The 18,992-nt window shown below is 29.5% G+C and overlaps 1 protein-coding gene across 1 annotated transcript in view; it reads left to right on the forward strand.

Annotated features, from left to right (window-relative positions):
* LOC100161799 (basic-leucine zipper transcription factor A) overlaps positions 1 to 18,992 on the forward strand; it is a 60,638-nt gene that overhangs the window by 8,440 nt on the left and 33,206 nt on the right. Inside the window, exon 2 of the mRNA XM_001950294.5 lies at positions 7,408 to 7,471. Within this exon, the coding sequence (XP_001950329.2) occupies positions 7,447 to 7,471 (25 nt within the window). The 5' untranslated portion in view covers positions 7,408 to 7,446. The remainder of the gene's footprint in view (positions 1 to 7,407; positions 7,472 to 18,992) is intronic.

Genomic DNA, 18,992 nt, shown 5'->3' on the forward strand with positions numbered 1-18,992 from the left:
TTAGTTCAAAAATATTAAAGAAACATTGGAAAATTGTATTAATCAAAATTTTCAAAATTTTCAAATTATTTTTCAGTTAAAATTCATAAAAGTTTTCCTTTCATAGGAAATTTTGATATAAGACTCTCCAAAAATGTTCCTACTTTAAGCAAAAAAAAGAGTTTACTGGAAAGTAACATAAGTTTTTTATTAGCGTTTGAGTAAAAGTTTTACGATATTTTTTACGATTTTCATTAACGATTTTTAATATTTTGTTGTATTTCCAAAACAAATAACTAGATATATAGACTATTGAAATGTTCACCAAATATTTATATTATTATTTTCTATACATGTAAAATGTTCAAACTATTTAGACTCATTTTGACCTATTTATAGCCATAATAATTTTTTTAAATTTCGTAAATATAAATGTTTTTCTTTTTATAGCTAACATAAGAAATTGTATATGGAAAGTTCCCAACAAGTTTTTCTACCTCTGTCAAAAAAAAAAAAGTTTACTCGAAATAATTTTCCATTTTAAACTATTTTGGCTCTTATATTTACTTTAGATATTTTAAATTGTTGAAATTTTTTTGTTTTATGTCGGTAAATTTTTTTTTCCTTGTCAAAAAGCGTGAAAATGTAATACAATTGTATATTACAATAAGTGGTTCATACAGCAATTAAGTAATATCAATGATACATGGTCACAAGTTTTTTTATAAGCATTTGAAGTAGATACAAATGTTGACAAAATTGGACATTGAACGAACAATTTTTGTAATTAAAAAAATATTAATCGTTGGATTTGAAACTTTTTGCTGTTACATTCAACATTCTAAACCTCCTATACAGCAGAGTGACTTTCGCGGCTTTTTTTTATTTATGTATTTTATTGTTTAGCGGGTGGCTTAAAATAAAAATCTATAAGTAAATACTTGTTTTATTTAACCGATTTCTCAAATAAGTTCTACTATTGTTTTCAACATCATATTTGTAAATTGATAACCAATCATGTTGTAATATTACGTCATTGAAGAAGAGTAAAATTAAATTTGACTAAAAATGTAAAAAGTATAAAGCTATAGCATATCGTAAGAGAGGGACATTTTAATATATTAAACAAATCAAAATGATTTGTCATTGTTACGTAATCATTCTGATTTGACATAATTATTTTATGAAAATATATTATTGATGTACATGATATAATAATTAATGAAATATGACCGAAGAGAAAACGTGATGATATTATGTTTATGTTATAAAATTAATGATAGGGCAAATAGAAATTATGACGGGTAGAATAAATCTAATGGTTTCATAACAGTATCAATATAGTTCAACAAATTGTATAACTATGGACAATTATTTCATTTGCAGAATTTAGTAGAACGTTTAAATAATTTACAGAAAAATGTTCACCTTATATCTACGTTGTTCAAAAATAAACATTTTTGATTCATAAATACCTATATAATATATTACATATAAGACACAGTTTTAAAAACAAAAATTGATTATATAGATACATTGAGTGATAAGATATAGGTATGAGTACCTACCTACTCATTATAAGTGTCTTATTTATATATATACGTAGTTACGTTATTAAATGGACTAGGTACCACATATAACTTACGACTCATACATTTACAGTAAAATCAGTTGTTCATCAATGAATAAAAAACTGAAAAACATAATGTACGACGCCAAGAAATCGATTTATAAACATGTATAAGTTCATAGCTTTATGCGCCTAATACAAATATACAATTAAAGATTAAACGATCTTAATACAAATACAATGTTCATTCAAGTTATGATAAAAGGTGTGTTAAGTTAATTAAAGTTAACTTATTAGATTGGAATCGTTTATATTTTCTATACACAAGTTAATAAGTAATAACACACTAATGTACCTACTAGAATTTTTTTAATAACCCTACCTGTATGTTTTTCAAATATTTATTCGTTATACAACATTGTAAATTTGTAAATACAATGTGTGTATACGTATATGGTATATCTATTCAGTTTTCGACTACCTAGGTATAATATTGTACTTATATCGGTATAGTATTATACAGTGGCGTATATACAAATTATTTTCACTATGGGCCAATTTATCAATAGTCAGCATAGCGCGACTAACATAGCCATAACTATACATTTATTATAGAGCTGGGTGGTTATAAATACAAATACAAATTGCGAAATATAATTTTATAATTATTGTGTAAAATTCATTTTTAATTCTTTTTTAAAAAAATATTGACAATTTCATATATACATATTACATATATATTTTAATGTTATCTTATTGTGAATTTAACACATAAAATTCATCAAAGCAAGTCCTGACAATCTAACATTTCCTTGTTGATTCCTCAAAACGATTTTAATCATGGTGGAAAACTGTAAACAGTGTATATATACATGAAATGGTTTAATTAAACCTGCAATTTCACTATGGACTCTGGCCTAGAGGGCCTCCCCCCTATATACGCCATTGGTATTATACATATCAATGGTCAATGTTCTCGTTGAAAAACTGTTTAGAATAGCCGTAAAATTAGGACTTTTGCTGGACATATCAATGCGTATTAAGATATCCTATTTTATTTCTATAATAATAGTATAACATATGTTACCTATATAGGTAACATAATTCTATGGATTTCGTACAGTGCGCTGTAATTGTCAGTCTCCGTAGTCTGTATATCAAAATAGTATAGCCTGCAGTATAGGTATTTGGAAGGTTTACCATATCATATACAAATGCAAATGTAAGTATAGGTACCTATAATAATATATCAACGTATAACTATGCTGTGCTTACAAACAGTCTACATACCTACAGATTGAGTGTGACCAAAACATTTTTTAAGTATTTTATTCTTAAGTCCTATTCTTGAGTCCTATTCGTCATGGATTAGCCTACGCCGAACCTATTTGCCTAATAAATATAATAATATATATAAAAATATATATAAAAATTACCTAAAAATATATTGTTAAAAAGTACTTAGGATTATCAGCTATATAGTTTCTAATTATTAATTAATAATAGGTAAGTGATTATAGGATTGTAAATAATGTAAAACAATTCGAAACAAGCGAATTTCGTTCGGCTTTTTAATATTTTGATGTGCTGAGTGACTTTTTTTACAACTTTTGTCTTTTAAACATATTAAAATAACGACCATAAGATGAGTTTCAGTTTTATTGTATAAAAACAAACTGTATGATTTCACAATTTAAGTCTAAGTAGGCTTAATCGATTTTTAATTTGTCTCGAATAGTACAGCTCATCTCGTATTATAGAGGTTAGTCTAGTATGTCGATTAAGAAAATGCACATCAGCACGTTGAGAAAAATACAATGACTAAACGCTGACAAACCGAAACGTCTTGTTCTTCTATAGTATATGTCTCGTTAACTTTACAAAGTTTGTGTAAAATATTTTGTTGAAAATATTTCGAATTCGACAATGTGCTATTTCGATTCACACTATACAGGACGACGCTGAGTTCTGTTGCGATATCATGTGCGTTTACGATATAATAACAATACGTATTATTACACTCATTGTGCTGTATATTTTGTAAACGAATCTAATAATTAGATACAATTATTGTACACAGCCGTCTGGATAATACACACGCAGCGGTTTAGGTACCTATGGTATAATAATATTATACCTACCGAGTCGTCGTCGTTCTTTTTCTCGCACAAAGTGATCGTATCGTATAAATATATATAATATTAACAACAATCTTGGCCACCTGCGTGTTCGGCACGTTACGCGCGTATAACCAGCGTGTACCTTTTACCGCGCTGCAGACGATGAATAATAATTATTATGACATTACAATATAATATATTTTATAATAAGGGCTTAGAGTCTTCTGCCGGCGTGGACTTGGCGGTGATCGGTGCACGTTGTGCCCGCGTCGGAGTCATGACAGGTCGATACATATAATTAGGATTCTCCGCGAAAACCTGTCCGTAAATCATCAACGTGACGATTCGTAGCGAAAACTTTCTTCTGCCGGGTTCGCTACACCGAATGGGTCACGACCGATCCGGCCGTCTGCGGCGTGTGTAATACCATATACATATATATAATATCCATAATATAATGTATAATAATATATAATATATACACGTATATAATGCTGTGTCGAGCCGTTGACGAAATATTTTAAAATCCGTAGCGGATTCAACTCGGGCCCCGGGGGTGGCAATAAAGCGAGGCCGTGCTGTATGTGGGTCAAGTTCGAAATCGGGCTATACGCGTATACCCACGAAGTGCGAATGATTCTACCACGGATTAGGGGGGGGGGCGATTAAGGGTGATAATACTATAATATAACACATAGTACGCCAGCGATGACGAGAGTGACACGATCATCTACACTATATATTATTATATTCGTCACCGCGGGTAAATCGCAGCCGAAACCGAAATAAAACATCATTTTCGGCACGATCGTATAATATTATACATTTAAACGTAAATAATTATCATCGCGTATCGATGTATTTAATTTCACATAACTGAGGGTCACAGGCTGCAGTGGCAGCGGTGACGTTAAATGATCGTCAAGGACGCGACGCCGCGTAAATTTGCAGTATATCGTACGGTGAAAATCTGCGGACGCATTAAGTCATGTATATAATACGTAAGTATATAATCATGTAACTTTGTATTCGGTAACCTAACGAATTGAGACACTTCGCGTTCTATAGGCGGTGGCCAGTCAATATTATAAAAGAACTATAACGCAGTGTATACTTTACAATAAGAAAAAATATTAAACACTTATAAAGAAAACTTTGTTTTTAACTATTGTTTTACTTATATTTTTTTTAGGAAAACTAAGTATAATTTGTTATTTAACATTACTTTTCTTAAAGATATAAGGGATATATGTAACTAATAGACGAAAATATGGAATGGATGGAGTGTAATGAATTTTTTTTTCAAAATGTGTTTTGCATAATGATTTAGACAATGGAACTTTCAAAAAAAGTTGATTAAATTTTTTTAAAAGTTATTAAAAGTTACTTCAAAATCTTGCTTATAAGATTAAAACACCAAAAGAATAAAATTTTAAAATTAAAATTTTTTTTTCTAATTGTGAGTTTTTTAATGCATTTTACAATTTTGTGGAATCAGAAATTACCTATCGTACCTACTACCTGATTATTTTTTTTTTTTAATAAAGTAATTTAATTATAAAAACCGAGGGGTGGAAATACGCAAACTAGCGGACTTCAAAATGTTATAACTTTGAAACGAAGTCCGATCCATAAATTTTGATTGCACCATGATTGTTCTTGACTCATTGAAATACATAGGTTTCTGACATTATTTTTTTAAATGGCATTTATGCCACAAAATAGTAGTTATAGGTATACCTTCAAACTTAGGAAATAACTATTGTTTTTTTTTTTTGGGAGGTAGCAAAATATTTTGCTTGGGGTACAGAATATTCATATACAGCCCTGAGCAATATATACGTGTATATTATATATCTACAGATAGTTATGTTGCGACAATGCTTGTTAATTTGATCCGTATTAAATGTGTCTACATTTTAACACAATTGAAGACTTAAACATATTTTGGCCTAGGCCGCGGGCACGTCGATTTAGATTTCTCAACTCGGGCGTTGGGTTCAACAACAACAACAATGACAATATTAAAAATAATAATATATAATATAATTCGTCCATACAATAATATTATTGTATACCTATATGTATAATAGGCACGATGATACGGACTACGCGTAATAACGTTATATATGAAAATTGTATATAATATACTACTCACAATCTTCTATATCTGCAGCAGTTAATCGAATAATAGATTTAATAACCGTACATGCGTACTTATATATAATTGCCTACTGCTTATAAACAGTCGTTCCGGTAATGTCGAGATATTATAATGGACCGATTATTATGTAATTTTCGTTTAGCGCGTAACGTGGAGACTTAAACGATCGCGGGTATTTCACCGAGTGTCACGAGAGCCGCGTATAAGACACCGTAGTGTTGTGTATAATAAAAATGTTATCGCGCCTATCGTGATATTACAAGAAACGAAACGATACTCATAAATCACAAAAATTCTCTATAGGGTGTTCTTCTCTTTATATTTCCTGCGCCGGCCATATTGGCTTCTAATGTTCCATCTTTGATCACTCTCACAGTCTCACTACCTATACCTACTATATAATATTATTATCTTGACGTTTCGTGCTCGCTCTCCAATTATTGTTAATTTTAATATCCTGAATGTTTTTATTATTTTTTTTTTATAGCATTGTAAGTACAATCAATTATGTACAGGAAAGTTTTTTTATTAATACCTACATTAATTATCTCAATATTATTTAACGTTTTGGAAATACTTTTTACATTCTTTGAACTTTGATGTGATAGATTATAACGAAACAGCTGCATTTTTGAAATTTTTCAAAAATTTTTCCTATTTTGTATTATCATAGTTTTAAGTTTTTTTGTTTTTTGAATGATACTGTATATTTTTAATTTCATCATATTCAAAGCAAAATTTAAGTATAAATCAAAATAGTATATTGAACGAGTAGGTATATATAAGGTACTTAAAGTTTTGATGAACCAATAGTAATGGAGTAGAACAGAAGTGGTTAGTGGGTAGGTTCTTAGAATGATATTCTAGCTATTTTTGAATATAAAATAAAAAATGTATGGTGTCATTCAAAAAAGTAAAAATTTAAGAAATAGAAAAAATAGAAAAATAGAAAAATGAAATGCTTTTTGTAAAGATTTAAATAAAATAATTCCAAAAAAGAAATAGGTACTATAAAGATAGTTGGTAAAATTAAATTTGTACTATACTGCAGCTGGTTAAAATATATAGTATTGTTGTGTTTCTTCGCGAATGTCTGAGTTGGTAATGATTTTTCTTAATAAAATTACTTGCACGGAAAACGTGATAAAATTATATGTGTACAATTTAATAAATTTCCCCGAAGTTGTCAACCACGTTATTTTCACTGTTATTTTCCGATTCTCTTCGGTTCGTAAGTAAACGAATAATGAAGAGGAGAACAAAGTGAGTATCATAGAAAACAGATGATAAAAGGGCCGTGCACGCGCTCGCTCGCGAGAAAAAAATTTTTACAAACAATTTCAAACAGATCAATCAAAAGCGAAATATTAAATAAAGATCATTTATAGCTTTTTATTGTTGTGCGTTACGGACGTAACCGACACGCATTGACAACTCAATCCCGTCACACGCGTATATATAGATATACATTCCGTTATATATTAATATATCAATTCACAATGACGCAACGAAATGATATTATATATTGTGCGTATGACCATTTATAATAATCGGATAATGATTTATTGTTCCAGGGACATCCGGACGACGACACCAAGCCCAATGAGATCACAATGTTGCTGACATTTCTACTGGCAGGTGAGTGCGACGGGGTGGTGCCATCGGGATTTCTGTAGATAATTCACACGACACACACACACACACAACTTCGGTACCTATATCTATGTATGCGTATATAGATGTAGAAATGCACATTATACACTGCAGCACACATCATGCACACGCGGCCGTCGATACGACATATTAATAAATCAGTGTACAAAAATATGAAACAATTCACTATTAGAAAACTCGCAACCGAGTCACGTACTGATGGGGGAAAATGAGAATGGAAAGAAAAAAAAAATGGACAAAAAAAATCCATTTATATTTTATACGTTTTCAACAACTCTCTCGGTTGTTTTGTGTTATGTATAGTAAAAATATTCTTCGTTGTCATTGTATTATATTATTAAATTGTCTTATATTATATTATATTATATACGCGAGTCTGTTGCTTGCAACATTATTGTGTCGGCGAAGGATATGACAAAATTCCTCAAATTTCTAGTGTAATTTTAAAATTATATTTTGCAAAGTCCATATACGAGTATATTATGACATTATGTAGTAGTAATTGCTACTTTAAAATGATAAAACTACTAAAATTAATTAATAAATATAGGTAATATATTATAATATCATAATATTATGATTTTTAACGTTGACTAATTAAGCGAATTACTGAAAACATTTTAGATAACAAATGTTATCGACATTTTGACAAACCAATATTGGTCTCTTTTATATATGAATTATTTATCGTCAAATATCATTCATTCATTAATTTTAAAAATAATAGATTTTATACATGTACCTACCTATATTGTATGTATAATACTTATATAGTGAGACTTGTTCTGACTATAGCCTGTTTAGCGGAGATCACAATCCAAATTTACATAGAGTGATGTAACTGAATAGTCCATAATATAGATTACATTATCGTACTCCAATAATGTCCTTGGGAGGTCGTCAAGAATCGTTTTAATCGTTGAAATATGTACTGTTAAAATACATAATGAATATAATTTATTTTAATCTTTATTAAAGGTCAATCGAGATTTTAACAATACTGCCATACTGCCACACTGGCACAAACCAGATATTTAGTGTTTACTAATACTAAATTATTATACGATGGTTCGAAGGTATTAGTTACACATTTTTATACGTTACAAGTTTTTTTAGTGAAATTTGAATCAATAATCATATAAATATACATTATGTAGGTATACCTACTTATAATATAGGTAGGTAATATTAATTAATTACTAGTATATAGTTGAAACCAGCTCGATAAGTTAAAATTAGTTCAAGTGTTTTAAATATAATAAATATACTATTCAATATAGTATACTAACGACTTAATAAAACAAGTCCGTCAGCCTGCTATCCTAAAATTAAAATTTCCAAGTCAAAACATACTAAAAATGAGTAACAAATTCAGAATTTGTAATCTATAATTTTGATCCTCAATTTTTCTGTTTTTTTTTCGGGTGCTGGGTCGGAATAAAATGAATTTTGATATAAATAAATAAACATGTGACCAATTTATTAACAGTAGCTTTTACAGTGATAAAAACGTGTTTCGTGTATAATTACTATAACCAGCTACTGAAGCGTATTATATATAGCATCTTATTTATATATTTTGTGAATCGTGATATAACAAAAAAAATTATAATCAAAAATTGAGAAAATATTTGGATTAATTGGTTACTTTCAACTAGTCGAAAAATACGGTAATGTAGATGTCTGACGTTTGTTATTATTTCACATTGTGTGTTTGTATTTTGTTCTGCTTTTTTTTTAAATTCACTCTCCTGAAGGCTGAAACTTTTACAGAAATGAATAATTGTTATTAATTAAACATTTTTATACATCTTCAGTATATTATGTATTTTATTTTATAATTTTTCACATTTTTATTTTTATAGGTTCCTATATAATATAGCAGAGTTAGGTATCAGTTGTTATATAATTATATAAGTATTAAATTATTTTCGGTAAAATAAATTTCTCACACCATATTCAAAAGTGAATTGTATAATGTCTTTCTAAAACATGTTTTTATCGTGATAATATCTTGGTGTCCCAAAAAAATCATTCGATTGTATTCGAAATTCAATAAGGATATAATAATCGAATGAATTACGATATACCTACATAAACTAATGTACCACAGTAAGCGAAAAATAATTTAAGATTTATCATTTTTGCATATTTTATATTGATTTAAATTTATCGTTGCTACTAAAATAAGTATACCTATGCCACCAATAATGTAATTGATAAAAAAATTGCTAAATATACCAATAATCGGGATGAAATAATACTACTCTATTAGCATACCTGGTATCCGATATACAAATACTTCACCCGCTGTAGAAACATGTGCAATCTCTTCGTGTGGTACACACGCGGTTTCAACATGGTCGCGTACAAACAGCAATATAATATAAGTATAATAATATGCAGCATAATACGTTTTCTAACGATTTTTCCACGAGTTTCGTAATCAAAGTAGCAATTTAATACCCCAAGGTTTGAAAGGGTTAGAATATTGTGCACATGCGATATCGGTTTTGCTTTACCGCGCGATTTGACTTCTGTTCTTGCCGTTGTACGTATATAATGTTTCTTAAGCTCGCGTGCACCGCGTTTGATCGTTTATGGGCAGGCAGGTATCGCCCAGATCCGCTTACATAAAAATATATATTATCGAAAGAAAGAGAAAAATCGAATAGAAGAATATATAGTCAGCGCAAAACCGGTTGTTCAGCGGCGGGCGAATTTCGTGGAGGTACACGAAACGCAAAAAAAAAAATGCCATGAAAAACCTTGTGCGCGAATATGTAGGTATATCTGGTATAATAATTATACGGTTATATATAGTATATAATATCCAAAGAATATTTAGCACGTGAACGAGAATCCAAAAACAAAACAAAAAAATCAAACGTGTTGATCTTGAGATCTCCCGGACACCTGTCCATTGTTCTGTCGCGAGATAAAAAAAATATAATATCGTTTTAGGTTGCATCCCGATCTTAATAGTATTGTTGTGTTATATTATGATAGAGTTGTGAAATTATTAATATTGCGACAGAAAAGATAGACTGAGCCCAAAATGTCTATGAATGCGGAATATAATTTCTGGCAGTCAATGATCCGTATTTTACTTTACTTTGGGCATACTTACCTATTTATATTATATTATATTAGTTTATTGATCGGGAATTAGGCATATTGTAAGCACTCGGTGGTTTTTTTTTCAGAAACATATGAATATATGACGATAATAAACACAAAATAATCGGAAAACAAAATCTCGGTTATTCAATGTCCAGCATTTTGAATGTCTTGCGTTTAACCTGTTTGAAAAATTGCCCGGGTATCTACTATACCTATAATGAGTTTAATACTTTAATGAATAAATTATACTTATTTCCGGTATGTTATGTTTTCTAAATTCTAAGAATGAAACATAAATTATACGCTCATTCTCTACCTTTTTGCCAGAATTTTGAGAGAAGTTTTTAATTTGCGACATCTGTTTTTTTGTACAGTAAAGAACCATTTTTTTTAATGACAAATCTGTCATAGTTATGTGTTTTACTATTTATTGAAAAGACCTTTTAAGAGTAACGAAAGTTTTCAACAAGTTTCCCCAAATTATTTTCTAGATTCGTGTCAGAACACAATTTTCCTATACCTTATTGTTAACAAAATATTAAAAACACTACGAAAAATGTTAACTGTTAAGTAAAAGCTCGTGGCCGAGTAAACATCAATCATTTTTGTTTCGTCACATTTAGAATTCGCAATGGTTTATCATAAGTTTCAAGTGTGCATATTTTATTTAATTCACAGCTGATACATCCCGCACTGATACACCCCCGGTTCTTGTAGCCCACTCGAAGTTGGTATCACATTCGTTATATTTTAATTTTCGTTCATATAACTGGTAATATGTCGAGTACGTGCACAATGATAAATGGTCACTCTCACATTATTAATGTATTTTGAAATATTATATAGTGTTATATATAAGTATATATTATATACTTGTATGTTGAATTATACACACTCAATACACATATAGATTATTACGGTATGGTATTAGAATAATAATTATTACTGATATGATGTAATTCGCAGTGTCTATCTTTATAAAGGTAGCATATTATATATAAAGACTATATGTAAAAAGATTTGATGATTTTTTTTTACAATAAATCATACAGCTTTCACAAACCAATCAACATACTAAATTCAACGAAATTATATTTTTATTTAATGTTCTTAGGTTAGGTTAAACATGCAAACGTTTAATTTATTAAAGACATCGATAAGTATGGAGATGAGCTATATTTCTTAAATCATTTAATACGTTTTCGTTTTCTGCAACAAACTACATCATATAATATATAATATAGTATACTTGCCTTATTTTTGTCTCTGTCAATAATTTGATGAACCGTGTCGGCTAGATGTTAAGTTGCATCACTACGCAACAGATTGGGACTTTCAGGTTAACAAATCACAATAAATCTAAAAACCGATATCCGCATACGTTCTAAAGATATACCTACCTAGGTACCTGTATGTAATGCACAATGATGGTACATAAACAGTCGCCGTTTTGTAAGAACGATTAAAAACCCATATTAACGACGTGGCGATTTCTAATATTATATTTTTTAAATGTCCATCTGCTATATTATGCCTATACAAAATACTATATATGTGCACACACATGTATTGCAGCTATATCGAAACAAACTCAAGACATTAAAAAACATTACGCCCACTGTAGGTACTCGCATTGCAGCAGTTTTCGACGTTTATACTTTCATCCGAGCCCCGGGCTCATCCGTTCATCATACGCGCCAATTCAATTAGATCCACTCGTATCTCTCGTACCAGTCTCATCCATTCACAATTGTATTACAAATGTTATAATTATGTTTTGATGCGAACACGCCTAAACGTAAGTCGTATAACCGAGTTCTCGAGCCCCCCACACAAACACCTGGGTATGCGTATGCAAACAAACATTAACATACCTACTCGTGCATATATGTATATTATAATAATCTTCTAACAAATGATAATTATTATTATTGTCATGATTATAATGATATATACACGCCGAACAGGTAGCTGCAATAATGTGTGCAGGTCTGTATATATATATATACCTACGGTCTTACGCTGCAGCCTCCGGATGTTTGATAGAATAATACGCCGACGATTAGAAACATAATGACGCAGGTATATACCACAATATGCATATGCATCATCAAAAATGTTGAAGGAACGTGTCAAGTATTTCAGATCTTCTTATTTATATCAGATACAAACGTCGTTCACTACTCGATATAATATAATGTGATATATGATAATTGCAAGGCTCTATAAGATTATCTAATTATGTCACTGTAAAGTTAGATATTTATTTTTCAATTAATGCTATTGAAATTAACCATATCGAAGTATTAAACTAAATTTGTTTATAATATAATAATTAAGTGTTTATATGATTGAAACTCATCAATTGCAGTAGGTATTTAATTATTTAATATACACGTTGAAAATATACATTGGGTCAAAAATGTAGTAAAATTTATTTTATATAACATATTATATTACTGGTATATTAATTAAACGAAAAACACGCATTATTTCTTGCTACATATAATTTTGCTACATAATCGCTAAAAATACAACATTTTTCCAACCAACATAAATTCAGTGTCAGGGTTTTTTTAAATGGTTATACATTTTGGTATATTTTAGTTGGGCACTAGGAACATAATAATAATAATGATATAAATAAAAATATTTATATTATTTATAAACCATAAACTTTATTTGAGAATCTGACATCTGTATAAATATTTAAAAATATAGTACAATTTCGCGATTTTTATCAATAAAAAATGTATCTAGATGAATAAATTTAGATTAGTAAAAAAATTATCTAAGATGAACGTTTAGATACCTTGTAACTATTTATCTATATAAGATAAAAAATTAACAAATAATTATCTAGATAAGTCCGAACACTAAATAATACATTTTTATTTTTTTTTTATCGTTATAATTTTTCAATGTTTTAACATTTTATTTATGATAACATGAATTTTGAATTCCTTATACACCAAAGCAAAGTATATTTTGGAATACTTCGAACTATAAAAATGTCGTATAGTTCGTATAATTTTCTTATATACCTACTAAAATTTTCTATTTTAATTTATTACATTTTTTGCTTGTCTATTTTAGTGTAGCACATAATACATATGAATTGGGGCAACTCGTTTATATATTATAAATAAATATTTTAGGTTTTGATGAGTGGAGTGGTTAGTGGTAGGGCTGGTAGGGTACACCGCAAAATGTTGGTCCACTACTCCGCTCATCAAAGTTTAAGTTCCATTTGTTCTAATTTCTAAATGATATTTTTCAGATGAAAATACGAAAATACTCTGAATAATATTCTGATTTTGAATATGAAATTAAAAATACATGTTGTCATTAAAAGAGTACAAAACTCAAAAAAATATTAAAAACTATTATTTTTTCCAAAAATGTTGTTTAATAAGAAATAACGATTTAAAATCAGGTAAAAGAAATATTTCCAGAAACGATAGTGTTTTTTGAAATAAAGAGTGTCTTGCGTTAAATGGATAACCCTGTATAAGAGATTATTGTGGTTAAAAATAATATAATATGGACTGATGTCTGATATAATGTAATAACTTTATATTTACGATTTTCTTAGCATTGAGATATCACCAGCCGCAGTTGATTAATTATTTCACCCTACTTACAATGGCCTACGAGAAGTAATTTTTAACTTGGTTTTTTTTTGGTAAATTTATACTCCATAAAATTCGTATTAAAAACAAATCATCTCTAACGACTTTTAAGGTCAAAATAAAATTCTGGACATTGTCCGTATTTTGGCCATGGTCATTAGCTTTCATCAATTTACACGCCCAATTAATAAGAAACACGCCACGGAGTATACCTGTAACCTACACGTAGGTATATTATATAGACGTTTTGAAAAAAATAAATAAACAACGCACAGGTACGGACAAATTTCAATTAAACAGTTTTTCATTGTATACGCATGGGCAACACCAACGGCGAACAACAACAACAACAACAATAATAATATAATTTCGTCCAGGGTCTGCATCGCAAGTTGTGAAATCGTATTATATTATATATTATTTATAACATTATGCAGTGTTTTACTTTACACGTATTATAATATTATTAACTACCATGTTGGTATAAAATGTGTAATGATGGTGCGATAATATTATCATAATATTAAACGTTCTAATAGTGCAAGAGTTCTCGCTAGAATTTTGGAAAGACCCAAGTATTATTTTTTAAAACTACATGTGGACCACATAATTTAATTAAAGATGTTAATATTGATATAATGATAGTAATCCATTTGTAAATATTCCACTTTACAAACAATTTACATAAATCATTAAAAAAATAAATTATTTGGTACCTATTGATTGTATTTATTTATTTTGTTGGCATTGATTGCGGGATCTCTTTATTACCTACTTGCAACAAAATATATTGCATAATAGACCTTATAGAACCATTAGAGTATGTTTTCAATTTTTCGTATTTTATAGAATGTACATTTTAATTTTAGTGTGGGCCAGACAAAATGTGTAAATGGGTCGCGTGGTGGGTACCACTGTTCTAGTGTACCTACAAATAATATTACATAGGCACAGGGTCGTCAAGGTGATTCACCTGCAGTAGGAATGCTCATCCACGTGTTTTTCTTTATCTAATTCAAATTATGATTTTTGCATTTTTATGTATACTTAATTAATACACCAACTTATATTTTTAAATAGTTACATTTTTATATAATTCAGGGAGTATTTTGTATTCTTGTGGTAAATGGTGATATAAATTGGTTTTTTCAAACGAGAACCACTCTAAATTATACTGCAAATTCTTAATCAGATGATTTTTTTTTTGAAAAATGTCGTTCCTAAACGAGTAGTTTCTGAGTTATCAAACTTTATAAAGGTCCTAATGATGATATTATCCTTAATAATAATTGATTAGTATATAAAATATAAAATAGATGTAATATTTATTCTAGTACTTCTATACTTACTAATTACTTTACGACAATTTTGACTAATTATAAAGTGTTATAAATTCATAATAGGTATAATTATTTCTATAACTTTAAAACCATCATAGTATTATACTTTAATAGGTATTTGGTATAGGTACTATAATTTATTATCCTAGTAGGTATGTATAGTTACCTATAGGCTATAATGATCAAATTGGAAACTTGTCATTGGAATTTCGATTTACACACACCCACGATATCAACATTTTCTAAAATCTGTCTCTTTAACAGTTCACAATTAAGAAGGTGGTTCTCATTTGAAAAATTGTATTGTCACAGCAGCTCACAGGAAATCCCTTAAGTTGTGTATAAAGTCTAAGTATAGGCATTAAAAAAATCCATAAATCGTAATAATTTCAAATAAATTCGCATTGTAAAATGAAACATTTCAGTGAGCACGAACATTGTGATGACGAATGCGCATCTTGCAGTATTTTGTTCGCATACGATATAAATTATAGATACAGCAACAATAATGATATTATGTTATGTTTAAATGTTTTACGAGCCTATTATGACGGTGCAGCAGATGGACGAACATTTAAAGAGAAGCTGGCGATTATATTACTTCCTATATTATATTATGTACATTGCGCGCGCGTGTTATGCACTACGCAAAATATTATATTATATTATTATAGTTATACATTTCGTCACTTCAAACGCGCCGAATTTCAACGATATTGTGGTCGGGAAACTGAGATGTACGTCACCGCCAAAGCAAATAATAAGCACCTAATAAAAATATAATAATATCAAACGGACCGATTATTGCGATTAATATAAGTAATATAATAATAATAATAATACGCGCGTACGACGAAGTCGTTTTTATGACCGTATTGCGGCGGGAAATGTGTGAGGTCGCCCAAAGCATCAAAACGGACAGAGATCAACTTTCACCGTGGGAACTGCATCAGTTGTGATGTCAAGATGTGTTATTGCTGCAGCAGTGTATATTATATTCGCGGGTATACACAAAGATTTTTTACGGACGCAATTTTTGATCGGTTCACTCGGGCGATGGCGTAGAACGGAATACATTATATTATGACGTAGCATGTAAAGACGTTATATTGTAAATGCCTACAAGCGTACTATACTTTGTGAGTACCTATAAATTATATTATTATATTATATAAATGCAAGCGCGATGATGCGCCTCGCGGGGCTCGACTCCGAAATTCCGCCGAGCACACGACTTGTTCGACGCAGTTTTATCGAGCAGAACGACGGCGGACGACTAGTTCGCGTGCAATTCCAAGATAATATCATTTGGCCGTTCGGTCATATTGATATATTACGGTGTATTGCATTTTCTAAAATTACGTACCACGCGTCACTATAATATAATGAAATATCATATCAAGAAGCACTTGGGGAACTTTACAAATTTTTCAAAACAATCGGTATATTGATACCCAGTGCTCGAATTGGGAAAAATTTAGTAGAGGACCTTAATCTAACGATTTAAAAACTGCGTTCCAAGGGCGAATACATTTAACGGACGCCGACTATTTTACCAAGGTTGAAATTTGATTTTACAATTAATATATCTATTGATATTCTAAATCACGCCTATAATCACAATAATGGTCATTGACTAAATCGCATTTTATAACTATAATATCCATCCCCACAATAGGAACCTGTGAAATAGCAGTCATTTACTGTTAATACCTAGGTTTCATCGGTATTCGTACTTTACCGTAACACATACCATTGTATACCTACATACCCTGCACATTGTAGGCCCTAACATGTTCAGTGGGACCCATTATTCCGTTGAAATAAATAATAAAAAAAATACACTTTTAATACTTAATACGAAAAAAAAGAAACACTATTTTGTTTATGAGAACATCAGAATCTTAGATTTTGAGCGCAGAAATGTATTGAATGTATTGATTTTACAATGTTTTCTTTTTTTTCATTTGTGTCTGTCATCGTCTTTTCGGGACAGGAAAAATTATGCTTCAATTTTCTTCAACATCATCTTTTCTGGCATGAAAGTGAATTCAGTCGGTAGTTTGGGGGACAAAAGTTCCCAAAAGTTTTCAAAATAATCAGTAAAAACAACAAATAATAATAATAATAATAATAATAATAATAATAATTACGCATAGACTAATAATAATATAAAATTGATTTAGCTAAACAAATAATTAGGTATAAATAATAATAGTTGTAATATATTTGAAATTCCCCTTTAGCATAATGATTCTGTTGGGGGATATATAAGTTTGGGTTAAGTACCTACCTACAATACTAAAGTTTTAAGCTAAATGATATTTATAAAGAAAAATAAAATATTTTAACAAATGAAAATTTCATTAAAACTAATTAGGTATAATGATTCATTTTTATCTATCATAATTTTTTTTTATATTTAAGTATATTTTTGAAAAATTTAGCTTTTTATAAATGACAAATAAATATACATTGTTAAAATTATAAATATTGATATTAAGTTGCCTACATAATATTTGGCTATCAGCAGATATGGAGCTATAGTAAGTCCAAACTGTTTATGTTAATGTTAGTATAGGTACACAAATATTGATATTTTTTGTATAACAAGTATTATAGGAGTGATTATCCCCTTGGCTAGATTACACTTAAACCTGTAGAAGCTTAATAGAATATTTCTAAAATAAAATTTATATGAATGCGTGGTACATTATATTATGAGTTCTAAATATACAGAATTATTGTAATACATGGGCTCCAATAATAGAAATTAAATTCCCATATTCTGCAGTTAGGTTACTTCAAACATGTAGTCTCTTCGTTATACTTCGGCGGCCGAAGTACAGTTTTATGATTCGGCAATGCTCTTTGACTAAATGTAATCAATGCATTATGCAATCGCACATATATATATTCCGAATTATTCTGAAAAATGTTAGCCCCATCGCGGGGTGCACAGCTCCTTTAACGATTAGGATTTCTACAATATCCACAAATTGCAGGTTACATAGATCCAGGTTAAAGTGTTAATAGCGATGTGATTAAAACAGTTACAATTTTAGTCGCTGTATAAATGTCGATTAAAAACAAACTGCCTCCTGGGCCCCGCGAGTTTATATGTAATTATTATGCTGTACCTACCTATATGTAGTCTCTTTCTGCCTCCAGCTGCGGCAGAGTTGTACTGTGCACGGTTCGATCGACTCAAAAGGAGTAATAATATTTTGCATTGAAGTACTATAACTTAAAGTTATGAAATACCTACGGTCTTTTTATTGCTTTTTTCATACCATTCATTACAAGAAAAATAATAAGTGTACATCATATTATTATGTTGCTATTATATAACAATTTAGTCATATTATCACTGCTTGAACACAAACATTA

This window comes from Acyrthosiphon pisum, chromosome A1 (genome assembly GCF_005508785.2).
Source record: "Acyrthosiphon pisum isolate AL4f chromosome A1, pea_aphid_22Mar2018_4r6ur, whole genome shotgun sequence".
NCBI classification, from domain to species: domain Eukaryota; kingdom Metazoa; phylum Arthropoda; class Insecta; order Hemiptera; family Aphididae; genus Acyrthosiphon; species Acyrthosiphon pisum.